This window comes from Mixophyes fleayi, chromosome 3 (assembly GCF_038048845.1).
Source record: "Mixophyes fleayi isolate aMixFle1 chromosome 3, aMixFle1.hap1, whole genome shotgun sequence".
Classification (NCBI taxonomy): domain Eukaryota; kingdom Metazoa; phylum Chordata; class Amphibia; order Anura; family Limnodynastidae; genus Mixophyes; species Mixophyes fleayi.
In genome coordinates this window covers 257,043,364-257,064,326 of record NC_134404.1, presented here as the reverse complement: position 1 = coordinate 257,064,326, position 20,963 = coordinate 257,043,364, and the positions used below count along the sequence as shown (strand labels likewise).

The following is a 20,963-nucleotide window of genomic DNA, read 5'->3' as shown; positions in this document are numbered from 1 at the left end:
ATGAGAGGGAGCAGGTCAGGTTGCATTGGTGCGTCTGTTATGCAGAACAATCAAACTAAACAATGTTACTCCACATGAGGCCAAGCACTATTGTATGATCTAATCCTACAAACAGGGGTGTGACATGCAATCATCAGGCCCCAAAGCAAAGTTTGAAGACTGGCGGAGTGACAATACATGTCCATCCCCTGCAGAGTCTCCTCTCTTTTGGAACTGAAATACCAAAATGGACTTCACTGCACATGCATCAGCCCCATCCATGCTCAGAAGATTAGAGGGAGGCCTCTGTTACCACTGGACCGGCATCCCCGGGACCCATAATCCCCCTTGTGACCACTTTAGTTCTGCCCCTGCATACAAGTACCATGCTGTATTGTAAAATATGCATGTTTGGACCTAGATTTAATGGAACCCACTTGTTTGATAGTAGATATGTATTTTACTCAAATGCAAAGGAGTAAAATCTATGCTTAAGCAAAGAAGTCAGCATTATAACTTATAAAAGGACGGCTTTCTTTGATAAGGCCTAATTAAATATTGTACAGTAATTGTTTGTGAGGCACATGCATGCACCTTCTGAATTTATTCTATACATTATTTATTTAAAACATTTTTTTGTTACTCTGCATGTCTGCATAGACAGAAAAAATTCAAATGAGCAAAAAACATAATGAAGTGACAAGTCAGTAAGTACTCCTGTGCAGAAAGCACGTTGTGATAAATCTTGCAGAGTAAGTTGTTTTAAAGGTTCAAAAAAAATGGCACTATAGAATACATTTTGTATGATAAGAGGAAAATTATACTAGAGAATACGAATCATCCTCCAGATGTTATTAGATCAGATGAGACCAATATGACATATACAGCACTATAGCATTTAATATCACATGTATGGTCACTCACTAGCATAACTGCATTGTGATGTTATTTTACTAGTAAAAAATAAAAACCAAAGATTACTATAATTTCCCCATTCACTGAGGGGAAATGACAGTGTGATAATGAAGTGGGACACAAACAAAATAAAGTGATGGTTAACATAAGGTTCATAAAGAGAAACATTTTTAAATAGAGGCACTGAGAAAAAAAAAATAAGATGGAAGATATACCAAATCTCCTCAAATCATGACACTGCCTGTGTCACATGCAGCCCTGTCCTCACTAACATAATCACAAAAGTGGAAAGGTCTGTCTCACGCAAGTTCAGCGTACTCTTCTCCTGCCAACGTAACCAATCTGATGTGATTGGCTACGCCATAAACATTCTAATAATCTGATTGGTTAATAAACAAGGTACACACAGGGGCAGAGCTAAGTTCGCTTTTGGACATTTGGTCAAAATTTCAGTGATTTACATAACAATTTGCAGTTCACCTAATCTACAGACAAATGCCATGTGACGTTTTCAAACCTCTGATGAAAAAAAAATTCTCAGAAATGCAGAAAATCAATGATTATAATTGTAAAATCGTTATGGAAATCTACAAAAAATCATCTCACTGGAGGGGAGTGCCTGAAACCAGTCAGACTTCCTATTTGTTTCCAATGCCAACACATTTAAATGGGTGCAGGAAGTCTATAAAAATGCATTGCCGATTCAGATGACTGGGAAATGTACAAATACCTTAAAAAAAGAAATCTATACTTCTTTGCTTTCTGTCAGTTCCATGATTTTCAATGGGGCTGGAGGTCAAAACCCGCTCAGTCAATCATAGGCTTACAGAGTGTAAGCATTGGTTGTGATTGGCTGAGCTTTTTCCACTACCTTCTACTGGTTCTGCATTTCAAAGGGCTTCCTGCTCCAAGTAAAATATGTTTCCAATTCAAATGAATGGGAAAAATGAGTGACTAATTCTAACCCGAATATGTATATCCATAAGCTTAAGAGAAGGAACACCACAGCTTTGCCTGTTTAATGAGTAAGGCAACTATCTACGCCTTTTCCTAGAATTAATGTTTGTTGCAGGATTGACACTGTTAGAAAGGCATTTTATATTGACCTCCTGTCAACATAAGGTGAACAACTGCCAAAAGTGAATTAAAACCATGACCACTTGGGTAGCATCTATCTGCGTTTCCCCCAAACTAAAGAATTTGTAGTATTGCCTTCTAAATGTGGAATTTACTGTGATGCCCCTGGCTCTAATGCTGCAACTACTAAGAGACAGCGTGTGGTGCCAAGTACATTGACTATGGTCTCCTCCTTAACGAATATAATTAAACTGAGTTTGATATTAAAGTTTTCCACAAATTATAATATACAGTACAACTAAATATGGTAGTTGATAGAGGAGGCAGGTTGATTTATTGATTCGCTAGGACTACATAGAAATGGAATCAGAGGATGTATCTGAAAAAGTGCATCGCATATAAAACAATGGGCAGAAAGGCCAAGAGCTGTGAATATATTCTTAGGGACACAAAACAAAGTCCTATGATACAAATGCAATTTAATAGTCATTATCTCAATCTCTGCTAGCTGGGTGTTTTAGTCCTGAGGGGTGTTTCCTTTTTGGAACAAAGGCAACATTTGGGGTGTAACTATATGACACCTACAAGCAGCTGCATGTTTACAAATCATATATTCATGACACTCCATGCCAAGAGATATCTGTTTTTTTGTGGCAGGAAAACAAGAACACATTTTTTGGAATATATCAGCCCTTTCATTACAGCATCCAAACTTATCATGAAAAGCTATGTACTGAATAAAAACAAATAAATTAATGACATATAGTAAGTAATAGGAATATTTACTGAGATGTCAAATAATCAATAATTGGTTAGTTAATTTCCTTTTTTTTTTTTTTTTTTTTTTTAGGCACTATAGTATGAGACTATTGTGATAATTTATCAGGTTAATGTATCCATCTTTGAAATGAACATGTGTTTTCAGGCACAAAATAGAAATGAATGAATAGAGCCATAATCAGAGCTCTAATATCACACAATTTTTTTTGTATGCACCTCATGAAGTGTACCGTAGAGTAATAAAACAATATGGTCCAACCGGAGTGTGATGATTATGTAGTATACCTAATGACGTGTTATTTTCTGTGGAATTCATGTATGACCATGTGAATATTTTATGCAACCTCTCAAAGTAATCTTTGCCGACTAACCTAGGTGACCTGTGTAATTAACAAAGGGTCTTTTGAAACTAGCCAGATAGATAAGGATCCTGGAGGAGTTTGAAGCCCTAAGTTGTAAACAGTCTAGTCACTCGAACAGAGGTGAGAGATCTCTGAGGTGCCCAAACATATATCTTCGTGATAGATAATTTACTTTGGAAAGCTGTGTGTCATTTTGGGAATCAATGACTTGATTGAAAGTACAATTCCTAAGGTGGGGTTGAAGAGGGTGAAGAGACTGTAAGAAGGGTTTAAAATCTTCTGTTTTAGACATTGCGGTGTGCATTTTCAAGACTGAAATGTCCCATCTTCTTTCATTGTGTTCCCTCACACACAAAGTCTACCTAGTAAGTAGTACTCTGATTTAATTTCCTATTTTATTTTCTGAAACTCATTTGTGTAAACATATTGTATGTCTTGTTATTAATTTTTGTATATAAGCCTTGAAAACATTTTTCAGATTAAATAAATTTAATCTAGTGTATTCTCTGTGATTCTTTGTGAATTTACAAAGCCCAGGGAGGCTCATGCTACATTTGTATATGATTTAAGTTTGAAACATTAATAAATGGTTCTGAACATAAAGACACCCTAATAAATCCTTTGTGGTGTCAGAAAAAGAGTATTCATTGCCAAGTTACTAAGGTGATGCCAGTCTCGGCCAGCTGTTTAGATTGCTGTATCTGGGACTGGCTGGGCGTTCGGGACACTGAACTTGCAAGAAAGGCAAACAAACCATGCTCTTATTCTGTTACTAAATTTACCCTCACCACCTCATGTAGTAAGGAATATTGGGAGAAACTGAATTTTTGAAAAATGTAACTATGTTGGCTGACTTATCAGCTTTGGTGCTCCCCCCGACTTGGTGTATGCTCATTTGCTTAGGATAAAATATGCTAATTTGTTCAGGTGCATGCCCAAAAAAGGTATACCCCTACATACATATGAAGACTTAAATACTTGAGCCTCCTTACATCTGGAGAGGCAGAATGGGGGAGGGAAAAGGACATGTAAAAGGAGTGGTATGGCAGTTGTTCGGAATTCACAGTCCTATCAACAGATTATTTTGTGTGTCCTGCCAATAATTGAAAGAGTACCTGTCTGTTAAATTTGCTCTTTTGTTCAAATCCTGCCAGAGGAAACTACATAATGTTTATGAATCCTGCTTTAGTTTCTCCAATTGTAATTTTTTTTCTTTTATGTTATTTTTCCTTTCTTAAAAGCTCAATACTACATTGCCAGCTAAAAAAAACAAAAAAAAAACAACAACTAGCAAATCTTAAGATGAATGTAAAGGGGGAATATATGTAAAACCAGCACACATTGTCCAAGTTAATGCTTGCATCACACACACACAAAGTACAATTTGTTTTCTAACACGGAAAAAAGATATTTTGGGTACATGACCATTGTAGCGCAGTTGTCGGATACTTAGACTTTTTAACCATACAACTCTAGCACACCCCATTATTTAGCTTCAATATCAGCAGCAGCAATATTTATAGCGCTACTAATTGCGCAGCGCTGTACAGAGAACTCACAAAGACAATTTGTTACACGAGATTGAAGCGGAGAGGTCAGGGGAAGAGACATAGATTTAAGTGTCATCAGCATAGAGGTGATACTAGAGGCCAAATGAGCATACAAGTTCCTCATCATCTATTTATATAGCGCCACTAATTTCACAGCGCTATACAGAAAACACACTCACATCAGTCCCTGCACCATAGGAGACACAGACAGATAGAGACAGACTAGGGTCAATTTGATAGCAGGCAATTAACCTACTAGTGTGTTTTTGGAATGTGGGAGGAAACCGGAGCACCGGAAGGAAACACACACAAACACAGGGAAAACATACAAACTCCACAAAGAGAAGGCCATGGTCGGGATTCGAATTCATGACCCTAGTGCTGTGAAGCAGAAGTGCTAACCACCAAGTCAATGTGCTGCCATATGATAGTTATAGTTTAAAATATTCTATTCTAAATGAATTATTGATTGATTTTACAGTATTACCATCCAAACACTTCTTGACTCAGCTGAAAGTTTTATTAGTACAAATGTAATTTAATATGTGATGATTGTTTAGCCCTGCTGTGTTACAGCGAAGCAGCTAACCATATTTTAATTTTGTGTTGCTATCTTCTGGATTAAAGGTTAAATTTGATGGTTTTGATTTCTATTTTTTTTATATGTTATTAACTATGTATCAGTTGGATAGATCTCTGAAATTGTGGCTTGCGATTAGTCCTCTTACTTACACCTCCCCTCTGCCATCATTTAAAAAGTGGTTAACAAAATTAATTAGCTCTGAATTAGAGAACTGTCAGATGCCCTTGAAAAAAGGCTGCACATAGTAGTCCCCAGGCTCTGTCTTGGGAGAGTGGTTATGTTAGAAAAAAATCTTCATATTTGGTAGTGGGATCTTTCCATTTTAAGACAAAAAGTGTACATAAAATGTACACCTGAGTTTTCCACAGAACTAATTAACATCCAAAAGCAGGTAAAAAGGAACAGTATATCTAATAAATGCGATATAAAATATAGACGTAAAAATATAAAATATAAGAGAACCATGCCGGGGGCACTGCAAGATGGTAATTACATTATGAGTGTTTATACTGGAGATATAAGTTGGTAAAAAATATAAACATGATGAACCTCAAATACCTAATAATGGATGTTTGCATAAGGTTATGTTCACCATTTCATGTGAACTCTTTTCTGAAAAAAAATTAGTTTATCAGTTTACAAAATATAGAGATGACATTCACCAAGTGGATAAGGGATGCTAAACCTATGTGTATCATTTAATGTGAATTTCACACAATCATAACTAATGACATTTGACAGGTTCGTAATCATTTTGTGATTCAACATTTTTTTAAAAAAATATTTAAGCTCTTTTCTGAAAAGCTGTTTCCATATCTAGTACCATATAAAATTAAGTAAGGCAAAGCTTCTGTACACACTAAAAATTGTTCTTAATTTTAATAGTGTGGGGGAATTTCTGTGAATCAATTGCTTGCAGATATATAATCACCCATTAAAAACATAGGTCACTATATTAAAATTTGTATAATTAAGATAAACTTACTGTTTTCTAAGGTATATGGTTTAGCAAATGAACATTTACTGTTCGTTCCATTGACACTGCCATTGAGAGGGCAACACTATATAAAATCTATAAATCAAAAGGAATCATCAGAGATCAGGAGAAAAAAGTATGCAACCTTACCTATTCTCCTGGGTATGTGGTGTACTTCTGGAAGGAATGCAGCACCCCCCAATAAAGTAGAAGTGAGAGGGAGTAATAAGTCACAGTCTTGTGTTTATGGATGCAATGTTAAAAGATTGTGTTTCAGTGTGTTGGTGAAAACTTTATCCTTTGAAGAAAAGTTTGGGCCTCATTTAGAGTTGAACGGAAAAATATACCTTGAACATATTGTACATGTAAATATGAATCTGCAAAAGCATTTTAATGTCTGTATTTTGAGTTGTACATATGTTAAGATATGTCCATTTTAAAGTCTAGCATATAGATACTCCAGTCATCGCTATCAATTTAAATGCATAAAATAGATACAACAGTCATCAACATCATCAACTTGTTCCCCACAGCTAAGTGTTTTCCAATGCTTGCTGCTTGTGAGTGATTGTGCAGCTTTTTAAGTGGCATATTAGTGGTCAGGGAGTCTTCTTTTTAATTAAAGTTTAATTTTTAAAATGTGTGTGTTACCAACTTATTTATATTACATTGCAAATTATACTATTGTTATCATTATATTGGGACAACTAGGGACTATGGGGTTGCCACTCCAGGCGTCCAGTTTTTTCCCACCATTAAAACCAGTAATACCCATAGCCCAGAGATGCTGGGATGAGCACTAGTGCCTTTTCACATGCCAGTAATAATTTTTGGGATGGGGGCTCAGTCTTTTTAGTATGGAGCCCATAGAGGTTCCAGTCTTGCCCTGACCAGATTGTGTCAGGTTCCCATATTGACAAGAGGACTGGTTTTAAATTTGGCAGGAGGTGGGGGGGTTCAATTTTGTTTTTATTTTTTTCCCAACAATAAAATATATGGCAGCCATCATTATAAGTTGCCAAACGTGCATCTGCATTCAGTATGTGAAAAATGTACATCTGAAAACGATCATATATAAAGATAATTTTTTAACTCTAGATTAGGACACACACAGTTGCTTTTAACATGTGGATGAATTCATAATTAATGTACCTGCATGTGATCCCCCTCGATCTGCCTCTCTAATAGAGATGGGCGGGCTCGGTTCCCAGAGATCGTAACCCACCCGAACTTCGCCTATCCGAGTACCGAGCCGAGCAGGATTGGTAGTCTCCCGCTCGGTATCGAAATCGAGGCAAAACGTCTTTGTGACGTATTCGTATTTCTGAGCTCGGTTCTCGCGAGACTTGAAAAGCATAAATACCCGCCTCCACAGCAATCCACCGCCATTTGACAGAGGGAGAGAGCAGGGTTAGGTCACAGGCTATATTAGAGCAGGGACAGAGCAATAATTGTACACATTATTGTTTCAATTCTATTCAAGTCTATTATTATTTCCAATTATATTAGCAATTGGTAGAGGAGGCTTTTTTTTCAATTTTTTTTGCACTACAAGTGCTTTGGGGTGTCCCATATTCCCCAGTGTTTTACACTAATTTTTCTGGCTGTCAAAAGTCATATTTGTCAGCAGTATCTCTCTAATACAATATTTTGCACTACAAGTGCTTTGGGCTCATTAAAATGGATTCAAAGCAGTCCACATATGAGCAGAATCAGCAAGCAGGTGCTGGCACCAGTCCTGATGGTAGTGTTCCCAGTACGTCATCTGGTAAATCCGATGCAAAAGTACATAGTCTTTAAAATCAGGGGGGAAAAAAACACATACCCCAAAAAAATTTAACGTGTTGAAGCAAAAAAGAAGTGTAACTGAGAAAAAGTTAACTGCCGATAAAAAAAAATAATTGCCAACATGTAATTCTACACACGCAGTGGCAAAGAAAGAATGAGGCATTCGCCTTTCTCTATTAGTGGCAGATCCAAAATTGTTACAGAGCCTTCTTCTTGTAGGTCACGCGTGACCAAGCAAGACCAAGTAATTTGGAGTCTAAAAGTGGGGCACAACTACTGTTACGCGTGAAAGCCGAGCTGCAAGAAAACAGTAAGGCATTAGAGGATAATGTATGCTCTGAATCAGAAATCACAACAATCCATCCACCAGTGGTATGTCTAATCGTGAGCATTCTGTTATTGTACCCATAAAGAAGGGCCCTATCAGCAGTTCTGCTGATGTTTACATGAACAGCCCGAGTGTAGCCGGTGATACACAAATTGAGGATGCCACTTTGGAATGAGAAGAGGATGAGGAGGAGATTTGTGTAGGCAACGAGGGCACTAATGAGGATGTTGATGAGGATGAGGTTGTTTGTGTAAGTCCTGCACCAGTGGCAGCAGTTCTGGCACGTGACAAGAAAGAGGCCATTGTCATACCTGTCCATAAAACAAAAAAATCCACTTCTTATGTGTGGAATTATTTCTACCCAAATCCAGACAACAATTGTATAGCCATTTGTAGTGTATGTCAAGCCACAGTCAGTCGAGGGAGGGACCTTAACCATCTTGGAACCTCGTCTATGTTACGCCATTTGACGAGATTTCAAGGAAAAGTGTTGGGAAAAACTGAAAGTTCTTCCCAAAAAATTACAAGCACTCCATCATCAGCTAGGACCCTTCGGTCACCAACATCCCGACGGCTACAAAATACACCTACCACACCATCCTCATCAATATCCTCAGAAGCGCTCGAAGTTACCTCTGTATCCCACTTATTAAGGCTGGATGACTCCTGCACTATAATCGATTCCTCTGAAGAAAGCGTTAGTCCCACTGCTGCTGCTGCTGTTGTGGGTGAATAGTCAGCCCAGAGGAAGGCCCAAAAAAAAAAAAAAAAGCATTCCTACATTTCAACAATTAACTGTGAAACAATCATTTGCTAGGGGAAGAAAATATGACAGCGGTCACCCAGTCGCGAAGCGAATCACAGACGCCATCGCTGCCATGTTAGTGTTAGATCTGCGTCCAATCTCCACAATAAACGCAGCTGGTTTTTCACAGTTAATTGAGGTTTTGTGTCCGCGTTACAGAATTCCATCGTGACACCATTTTTCCCGTAAAGCTATTCCACAACTATAACAAGAAGTGTGTACAAATGTAGAGATTGCACTGAAAAATGCCATTCTGCCCACTGTCCACTTAACCACAGATATGTGGACAAGTGGAAGTGGGCAAACCAAAGACTATATGACTGTGACAGGCCACTGGGTTGGTCATTCGCCTTCACCAGCAGGAACAGCAGCAGCATGTACACCACTACGTAACATTTGTCACAGGCAGGCCACTCTTTGTATCACCGGCTTCACTAACAGGCATACAGCTGACAATTTGTTACGAAAACTAAGATGTGATTGATACATGGCTTATACCACTTGGACTCTCCCCAGGATATGTCATTTCTGATAACGCCAACAATAGAGTGCAAGCATCACAGCTGGGTGAATTCCATCACATTCCCTATATTGCTCACACCATCAACTTGGTGGTGCAGAGCTTCCTAAGAAATAACCGTGTGGGGCAGGAGATGCTTTCGGTGGCCAGTAAAATTTCAGGCCATTTCAGGCATTCAGCCACAGCATGTAGGAGATTGGAGCAGCTCCAAGAACAGTTTAATTTGCCCTGCCACCAACTTAAGCAAGAGGTGGTAACTAGGTGGAATTGCACCCTGTACATGCTTCAGAGGATGGAGGAACAGAGCAAAGCCATCCAAGCGTATTGCACAAGCCATGACATTGGGAAAGGAGGGGGGATGTATTTCACTCTTGCACAGTGGGGAATCCTTTCAGTACTGTGCAAGGTGCTGAAACCATTTGAAGTTGTGACGTGTAAAGTGAGTGCAGATTCTGCTAGCTTAAGCCAAGTCATTCCTTTAATTAGACTATTGGAAAAGCAGTTTGAGAAACTGAAGGAATGAGGAGATGAAATAAAGCAATTCCGCAAAGTATGTTGGCCTTGTAGATCAAGTACTTAATTCGCTTCACAATGATCCTCGAGTTATTAAGATATTGAACTCGGATCAGTATGTTTTGGCCACTGTGCTTGATCCAGGGTTTAAGACTTACAGTGAATCTTTGCTTCAAAATGACAGAGATGTGAAATTTCACAAGGAGCTATTGATCAGCAAGTTGTCCGCTGAACTAGGCCTTGGCTTGACGACGTGTCCTCCTTCAGTTTCTCAAGCAGCTGCTGCTCGTAAAAAATTTAAATTTCCAAATCGAGGCAGGGAAGACGCAGGGGGCAGACCAGAACAGTTTAACATCTGGGCTGGTTTGAAGGATTTTTCAAAAAAAAAAAAAATGTGTGACCTTGCCCATAACTCCATCCAATACAAGTATTAACATGCAAAGAATGGTGGAGGATTATTTTCAAGAGGTAATTGATATGGAAATGTCAGACAGTCCCTTTCCTTACTGGGAAGAAAAGCAGGCCATTTGGAAGCCCATGTACAAACTTGCTTTGCTATACCTAAGCTGCCCAGCCTCCAGTTTGTACTCTGAACGAGTGTTCAGCACATCCGGGAACATAGTCAGTGCTCGCCATAGAAGGTTACTTCCCAAAAATGTGGAGAAAATGATGTTTATAAAAATGAACTACATCTTCCACGAGGAAGGCCTTCACCATCATAGACATCCAAGCACTGACAGTTCTCTAATGGCAGATTCAAGCGGCGATGAATTGATAGTCTGTGATGATGACGTACACACTGATGAGGGCGAGGATGAAGCTGATGACGATAACATCTTTTTAAAACTTTCTATTTAAATGTAAAGTGTAAACTACCCCCAAAGAGGAAAGGGACTTGTGGCATTTCTATATCATGTACCGTCTATGAAGGCTGCTGTTTTAGCAATTTCTTAATAAGGGTAGGGTGTCATACACAGACAGAAACCAAACTGCCCTTGTCCATTTCAATTTATATTGTACAGTCTATAACGGCTGAATTTTTTAGTATTTTCTACAAGTGGAGGGGGGCCTAGAGAGACCGAATCCAAACTGCCTTTGTCCATTTCTTTACATATTTAACAATAAGTTTAGGGTGTAACATAGACGATGGCTGCATTGCCAATATGCATAGATGGAGAGGAAGACAATCTGGTTTGTGTGTAGAATTAATGACGGCCTACCAGGAATTAAACTGTTTTCTTCCTAATTTATTAGCTTTACAATTACATTACTAATCCAAGAAACAGGTGGAGCCCTAAATTTGGTTATTTTATGCCCAAAAACATTGATTTTTAAACAAAATTGCAAAACAAAACCAAACAAAATAAAAACCAAAACACCCAAGGGCGGTTTGGCAAGACCAAAACCAAAACACGACGGTAATCCAGATCCAAAACCAAAACACGGGGGTCAGTGAGCATCTCTACTCTCTAATCACAATGGACTACAAGTGCAAGATACATGCAACAATAGATACAAACGCAAGTTTTGGTGCATGTGCACTGCAACAAATAGTTGGCAAATTTTCCATTGGCAAATGGAATGATGTTCAATTCTAAAAGAGGTCCTTGATGTTGTTCTTGTCGTACATATTATACATTGCTGCTTCCCTGAAAATGAAGTGTCTCCTTAGTGGCTGTAACAAATTTTGCAGGAGACCATGTGGAATAAAAGTTATGTCCAAAATAGTTTCTATCACGTCCTTATCCACTTTGAGTTTTTCTTTCAGAATGTTGGAAAAATTGGGGTAAGGATTTGCAAGTACATTATGGATGTGGTCAGGCATGCCAGTTAATATTAACCTTTAGTTAATATACAAGTTATCACTTTTGGGAGCATAATATTCATGGCATTTTAGATGAAAACAGAGGTAACATTGAAAATACATATTTTTATCATTTATTCTAATTATGAATAATTATGCTGGTGAATTACTACTCTTTTACAAAATTTTTGTAATCATTACACAAAGCCCTTATAACTGAGATAAATTGCTGTACAAACTTCTTTACTAAGCAAACTTTCTTGTTTCCATAGATACCTCACTGTCTCTAAATATATATATATATATATATATAGCTATGGTTTGTGTCCCTAAATGTTCGTTCCTAAAGTGAAAGTACATTTAAAATGTACAATGGCTATGTTTAGTGGTACTCAGTAGCAATATAAATGCACATTTTATAATGTTCTATACATTGAATACATTATTTTATTTTAGGCAGATATATTGCAACTTAAAATAATGTAATGGATTTACAATTATACATATAAAACCATTTAAGTTCGCATAGTATGCACAATAGAGGGCCTATGATATTTATGAATAAATGTGTAGTGCATAGATTGCTTTTGTTAATATATTTCCTATCTATCTCTCTGTGGCCGCTTGTGTACATGAAGATGCCAGCCTTGTGGATGAAGATGGCTTCTTTTTTGGACATGCACAAATTTGGCTGGAGAATGGATGAATCAGGACGGACAGGTAGGACCATTTTCTGTGCCTAGCACAGGGCGGAACGCAAAATGGTTGTTTTGAAAATATAGTGGTTTTGCAAGGTTAAAAGCGGCACCATAGCATATAGAAGGAGCATCACGGTTACTCCCCTCTCCTGGAGTCAGATGGCGAAACCATGCAGCCAATTTTTTCCCCAAACTTGTGGTTCATCTCACAAAAAATGCCTATAAAAAAGGGACAGGAACTATCACAACCAAATTCAACATTACCAAAAGTGGGATGAGGCATTGGATTTTAAATTAAGTCCTGATAAAAAGTAGTTAATGTGACAGCTTTATAGATCTCCTTAGCAGCTTGAATGTTCTACTCAAACCTCACACTTACTATATTAACATAAGTGTTTTAGTACAGTCCAAGTGTTTTTGAAACCAAATAAGAATTGTAGGTTTCAGAGGGAGATATGTGTAGTTAGAGGACAGTGGTAAGTTGAAGAAAGAATATTGTCAGGCGCCGTCCCTGTGTTTTCACTCCTACACAGGAACGGGCGCCTGCCTCCTGTCACGCTCTTGCATGTTGCTCGGCAACCAGATGCACATCTTCCGGTGACTCGCCAGGTGGTTTGGCGCATGCGAGACCCGTTGCTAAGCAACAGGATGCTACTCCTGGTGGCGGAAGCGGTATTCCATGTCACGGCTGCTGGTAATCACGTCCTCTCCTCCCTCTATTTATTCTCGGCTCTGACACCATGTAGGTGCAGAGTCCCCTTACCCCAGCGCTTCCTGAGTTTTGCCATTCTGGCTGATTCCTGTATTTTATTTTTTTATTTTTTTTTTAAATTCTTTATTTTGGATGGTCAGTCAATAAAAAACATGTACAATCTGAGGTAAAACATTTACAATGTGTACATAGAAGGACATTAACATTGTAGTAAAATCCAACAAAGACGTCCTTTGACAACTTGAAACTTAAATTGACCATATCTTCATTTTTTTTGGTTTTGTTTAAATATACAAACCTATAATATGGTAGAATGGGGGGGAGGGGTGAAGGGAAGGGGGGGGGGGGCGGGAGACCACAGACGCTGATGCGGGAGTGTGATCGAGAAGAAGAGAAAATGTAAATGTCAGAGGACAGAAGGTGGCGGAACAGGAGCGGAGTCCTGGTTGCCGCACACTGGTCATAACAAAGTCTTTAAGGGCCAGGGGAGAACTAAACAAACACCCATACTAAACAAACACCCATAAAATCATGCATTTTTTAGCTGCTTTTTCACTACATTATTATATGTTAGATTACCTATAACATCTGACAAATCTGAGATTTACATATTGGAATTGAGTTTCAAATTGACTCAAAATTGTCAATGATCCTCAGAGTTGAAAGAGAGGCAAAATGTAACTTTAATATGATTGGATCTCTTGAGATGTGGTGGCTGCCAGCCTAGACTTTTGACTTTCTGAGAATCGTTGTACTGCTCATGTGTCTATGTATAATGTTATATCAGATGCACAACTACAACTTCCAGAAATCTGTGCAAAAGTCATATGATGTTATTGGGTCAATTGGTGAGCAATAAATTCAGAAAGATAAAGAACTTCTCAGGAAGATATAAATGTAGTCACTGGTAGCCATAAATATGAAGGGAACCTGCTCAACAGCAGAACATTGCATGGGGCAGCAGCCTCAGTGTTTCAAATATGTAGAGAAGTTTAAGCAAGGAGGGTAAGAGTGTATTGTATAATAATCAGGAGTGGACAGATCCCCTTATGAAACATGGAACTCATGATGGGTTGTGTTTGTTTTTAATGCATTCCATATGTTATAAGTCCACATTCAGACCCCTCTCATGATTTACCCCAGGTGCTGATAATCTGTAAATAGAGACCGGGTGCAGAGCTTCTGTAGCAGCTACTAACTGAACAATCACTGGTTCCCTTCCAGTGTTCTACGATTGACAGCCAAAGTCACTGAAGAATCAGATTTCAGATTATAATTGCAATGACTGTAAAAAGAAAGGCCATGGTCCCATTCAGAGCCAGAGTAAGACATTGTGGGGCTTAATCAAGATAATGGTTTGACATCCCTAGCCCCCCCCCCATCCATGTCAAAATGCCTTTCCCATGGCATTCCCCTGCACTTTTACACCATACCACTCTATTTACAGTAAATAACACAGGCATGCCCCAAAATTATTTCCCCATTTTCCTCCTTTTATTCAATATTATGACACATATAGAACTAAATGCATATAACCCTCCAGACAGTTATCAATAAGCACACTCATGACCCCCCCCCCCCCCATAGAAGCATAAACATTTATCTCCCATCTTTCTCCACCCGCTCAGTCAAAAATCATTATATTATCAAAGAGAACACCCCTCAAGAGGATCTCTGCATGATATAGCAGAGCAGTGCAGCACATGACAGTTCGTGGCCAATGCAGTATACTCTGCACTGTAAGCTGTCAGCAGAAGTAGAATATGTGCATGTAGAGCAACATGAAATGGGACATGCATCCAATTGGGACAAAAGTACTGACATAATGGGACAATCACACAAAAACAGAAGGTTGGCAGACTGTTGTTCTCTCCTACATGTTTTTGCAGATTTGGCAATCTGCCTGTTGCTAGTGTCTTTAGCTCTACTGTCACTTGGTCATATCAAGCAGCAACATTACTTCAGTAGCAACCACGTTTAATAATTATGCCTCCATCACATAACCTCCAATACACCAGCTGGCCTTGTAGCCCTCACCCTGCTGTCTCCTAGAGCCTAGGTCACCTAATTGGTAATCTAGTTTTGGTCACACTCCTGATACAGACGGTGAATAAAGCCTGTTATTATGGAGGTGGCAGACTAGTTGACTCTACACTAGGGACAGGTGATTTGACAGATTCAGAAAATCTGCAAAATTTCAAACATATACCATCAGCAAATAAAGTTGCAAATCCCTTCTAATTCAAGCAAAATTCAGCCAATACTACCACTGCAGAATCAGGCCAACACAGTGCATGGAACTCGAATAAGCCAATTACAAGCATCAACAAATGTCTCATCTATAGTCTTATAGAAGCAGCTTACAGTACAGTGAACAAACATTCTCCCTGTATTGTACTAAAGTAAAAAGTCTATGGAACCTGTCTGTTAAGCTGGGTACACACTACACTGTTTTCGTCCAATAATCGGCTAAAACAGCCGACATACGACCGCTCGTTCAAAAGTCGGGTCAGTGTGTGCAGTGACACGATGGTCGAAAGTCTGCCCAAATGGAAGATTGTTGCCTCATTTGGTTGGTCGTACCGTTTAATATTTTCGTTCCAATCTCATTTCCGCTGTGTAGTGTGTATAAACTTCCGACCGATCCACAACAGTGAGTACGAAATTACAGTCATTGCTCACGACAACATGGCTGTAAAAAGTCGCTAAAGGGACGTCCGCTCTTCCCTTTATCATCCTAAACAAAGCTAGTGTGTATGCAGTCCATGGACCAAGCGATCAGACCATCGATCGCATGTAAAATCGCTCGGCATAAAAAGTTGGTCGCAATTTCTGTAGTGTGTACCCAGCTTTACACTCAGTAGCTCAGACTACAGAACACTTGTTTGCACAAAGCATTTGCTATGTAAACAATACTACAGTGTTGCATTTATATTTTCCTTTTTTTTTCCCTCTTACACATACACTGCAACACACTGATCACTGCAAAACACAACTGTTTCTTGTACTTGTCAAAAGTTTTATGAAAATCCCAGCGCACAGATTACTGGGAGTTTGCCCTCTATTATATAATCTATGTATTTTCTCTTAGAGATATGAGATATGAGGAGATATGAGAGATATCCTATAACTACAAAATACAATTACTGTATATACAAGAAGAAGGAGAATTGTGTTTTAGTGGATGCACCTTAACTCCCCAGAGTCTAAGGATATGTAATTGTAACTGATGTAGCTCAAGGTCTAAAGCATAAACTGTAGAAACAAATATAGTGACACAACTTACATCAACATAGCATTTTTAGAAAGCATCTCTACATGACTAAACTAGTCATGGTGCTATAAAAGATAAATAAATGTGTAAATAGAAGAGATAGGTAGTTAGCAAGCCACTCCCCATAACCTCTCCCTTACAGCAGGTCCTCCTTTCTACAGCTAGTGGAACACGGAAAGGCAGCTGATCTCATAACTATCAGCTGTTTGTGTCCAATGCCGTTGGTCTCCATAACCTCTTCATATTGAGAGGTGGGGAGCTCTGCATTCATTACAGACTCCTTACATTTATAGTAAGTAGGGATACAACAGACAGCTTTAGATAAGTTTTGTCATGGATATTATTCTTGACTGGACCCGTCTAGAGGCTGCTGTTCCCTTATAACCCCTTTATGCTGAGAGGTGGGGAACCTATATGCATGGAGAAGAATAGGCATTCCACTACCTTCTGCTCATATTTAAGAACAAGTTTGAAGAACTGGCTTGCTTGGATACATGTGTAGGAGAGATATTTACTTGTTATATTATACTGGAACTAGATTCTGATTGCTGTATAGTGAGATAGTGAGTATCATACTATCTGACCTTATATCACTTGATCTGAGTGCTTCCAGCGCATTTTAAATTCACTTACAGTTGTCATATATTAGTCACAATATTTTCGCTTTTTTATTAATAATTATTTTTTATCTTATTTTATTTATTTCAGCAATAAAAGTTATGTTTTAGACCTTGAGCTACATCAGTTACAATTACATATCCTTAGACTCTGGGGAGTTAAGGTGCATCCACTAAAACACAATTCTCCTTCTTCTCGTATATACTTGTCAAAAGTTCCAAGATTTATCCAGGTGTAGAAATAAACCACCAATTAATTGAGATACAAATTAGTGTATTTATTAATATGTGCAGACTGGCAGAAAACAATTTCTGTACGTTCAATTAGTGCCATCAGAGATAGAGTTGTTAAGGGTTTGTTTGTATTTTTAGGGGCGGAAGGGTGCACATCCATTTACACCATCAAGAACATTTGCCTTTTGCACCATCTCAGACCTGGTGGTGACTGGGTCTTGTTTAATTATTATAATAAGATGCACTTTGCATTGTTTAGTTGCATTTCTCAATGTAATAAAACATTCAAACACAGACAAGTGTAATAAAGTAGGATGAATGGTTTGTAGTTTAATTTAATGCAGATGCATGTGCAGATAAAAAGCACCTTGAACTGCAGTAACAGGACAAGTAGGCACGTTTCCATAGATTATTATGCACTACAGGTCCACAAATGACCATTACTGAAAAACTGTAGGAGGAGGGTATTTTCATAGCATGAATGTCAATGCTTGTATATATCCATTGCAAATGAAAAATCTACAGCAGCCTACGCCATGCAGGTGTAGCAGCAGATTGGACTGAGGTTGATTGATTGCTCTATCAAATATACAGATGATAGTCTTGTGAACATGTTTATTCACATATGACACATATTTTACATAAGAATTTTTTACTTATTTTAACAGAACCCGCAGTAAATAGGTCTCTAACACTGTAACAGTCAACAGTGTGTAATGAGGAAGTTCTCTGTTCTGCTTACCAATGGGAGTGCACAAAGCAACAGTTACAACAAAAAACAACATAGCCAGTTCTAGGCAGTGTTACTTCATAATATGTTAACATACTAGAACACATTGTAAAACAGTATAACACTTGCAACTTTAACCTAAATAATTAGCAAATCAATTGCATTGTTATTCATATAATTGACACATGCAGGCAATACAATCCATGAATCCACAGGAAAGAATTTGCATGCAAAAAAAGAAAAGAAAAAAAAACGAGAAAACCTAACACTTCAAGGGTAACAGAAAGAAAGTAAAACTGCAATTAACACAACATGCACATACCACATAGACCTGCAAGGAATACAACATTCTTGTTGAAACATAAATTATAATTAAGGCAAACTGTCGATGGAAAAAGTCTCATGTATTCAATACATTGTCACTTGAATCTCATGGACTCAAAGCTCCAGTTAAACACAATGATCCCTAGTAAAATACGATCTTATCGTCATCTATTCTGGGTTAACATCTTTTGTGCCAAGTTACACACATAACATCACCGGGAAATAAGATAATCGTGCAGAAAACAAAATACATTATGCACACTCTACATATTTCTTTATAGCTTTCTTTTTTGTAATAAAAGCATAGTATTCATTATTTCAGCCAGGACTATACAAAATCACTAAAAATGTATGACAGTGGTAAAACATTTACACTTACCATCTGACTGGTGTACCAATACAGACATGAACCCTTCAAAACTGCCCAAATCTTTTTCCACTTGTTGCCCAGAAATGATTTTTCTTTTTTCTTATACAACCATCCCTGGCAGTCAGCATTTCCCAAATCCTTGCAAGAAATCCTTCTTCGGCTCATTTTGAATATACTGCCTGTATATTAAATGCATAAGAAAATATTATAATGTTTTTCGGTTATACACATATTATCAATAAACCATTCAGATAGCTATCAAGTGTCATCAGGTTGAATAGATCTACGCTTTACAAGTACTTTGGAGAGGTAAAAATTAAAAATGGTATAAAAAGGACATATAAAAAACAAAACAAAACCAGTTTTCATCTCGAACAGTCATTGCATATAACCAAGAAAATACTGAAAGCATGTTAGCAGATATGTATGCATGGGCATCCATCCTACCAAGAGTATATTCATCTACAAATTGTAGTTTTAATAAAAACAAATTAAAACAAGAGTTTTAAATAACTGCTTATGCAGATAGTTGCAGACTTATTGACAAATTAGTAGGAAACATTAAATCCGATCTGCCACCGGAGTTTACAATGCATTAACAATCGGTTCTGGGAGGGTAAACAACACTTTTGATTTCTTCATCTGTTTAAAAATACATAGTTTTTTATGTTTCCTGACAAATTGCAGAGCACCAGTGAAGAACAGCATGCTACCAAATCTCATGATCAGTGCAAATACAAACAATATCCATGCATCCGGTTATATTCAGGTTCAAAAATTAAATGCTTTATTACAAATGAAAATAAGTATATACTGAGAACGTTTGTACATTACCTCTGGATTTTTTCTTTTGCTTTGAACGCAAGGAAACCTGCAGGAAATGGACAGAGGAAAGTGAGATAGAAAGGAAATTTCTTATTGTGCTTGTTGTGGAAGAGGCTGGCGTTAAAAAAGGAGGGTCTGTGAAAAGGACACACTCTGCTACATACACATTTATAGGCAAACAGGAAAGCTACACTGAAAATTATTTTCTTGCAGCTCATTTATAACTAATGGTGAAATCACACATTTTGAATGCTGATACTTTAATGACAAGTTGATTTACCATAAAGTAGATTAAGTGTTTGGGGTTTTTTTCTCTCTTTCTCAGAGGTGCCAAAACACAAACAGTATTAAAGCCTTTGCTTATAGAGTAAGTGCATAAATTATTTAATCTACTCTGAATTATTACTTGTGTTATTGCAGTAAAGTGGGACGTTATACTTTTTTTGCAAAGTTAGACAATGTCGATGTAGTGAGTTATTATGTGTTATGGGATCTGTCAAGGGACATGCATTGCCAGTGAATACAAACATGAAAATTTTAATCTTGGTTCTTTTAACTACTTGTCTAGTTTGTGGATAAACTAGAAGCTACAGCTTTAATATTTTAATGGAGGACTGACTGAAATGAAAGTGCCTTTTAATAGCAGTAATTTAATTGTGAAGGAGGTCAGTGCTGTGGAGAGGTTTAATGCTTAATAGGGATACATCAGAGATACTACTTATCAATGCAATAAGGCAAAATGGTTACATTTAGTACAGGCAGAGGCTTTGGCTTCAATAAGCAATAATGAAAATTTGTTTTACAATACGTGAGTGAAAATAAATAATCTATTGTAGAATGTAAGGCAATTTGAAATCTTTGTGGGGCATCTTAATTATTTCATTAATTTCCCAATGATGAGAATACTGGGCCCGATTCATTAAGGATCTTAACTTGAGAAACTTCTTATCTCAGTCTCCTGGACAAATATCAACTTTAAATTACAGTGTAAAAATAAGCTATCAAGTATTTGTGTGCTACATGAAAAAACAGTCAGTATTTAACTTATGTGCAAAACAGAACACTAATTTGCACCCCTTGCATTGTAACATGGTTTTGTCCAGGAGACTGAAATAAGAAGTTTCTCAAGTTAAGATCCTTAATGAATCAGGTCCACTGTTACTACACAGAATGATGATAAGTTGCACTATGTTTTATCA

The 20,963-nt window shown here is 37.8% G+C and overlaps 1 protein-coding gene across 5 annotated transcripts in view; it reads right to left on the bottom strand.

Moving 5' to 3' along the window:
• IPCEF1 (interaction protein for cytohesin exchange factors 1) overlaps nt 1–20,963 on the bottom strand; it is a 209,755-nt gene that overhangs the window by 62,160 nt on the left and 126,632 nt on the right. For all 5 annotated transcript variants that reach the window (XM_075203484.1, XM_075203485.1, XM_075203483.1 and 2 more), the window contains 2 exons: nt 19,774–19,810; nt 18,949–19,118 (listed from right to left, as the gene is read on the bottom strand). In XM_075203484.1, the coding sequence (XP_075059585.1) occupies nt 18,949–19,118; nt 19,774–19,810 (207 nt within the window). The remainder of the gene's footprint in view (nt 1–18,948; nt 19,119–19,773; nt 19,811–20,963) is intronic.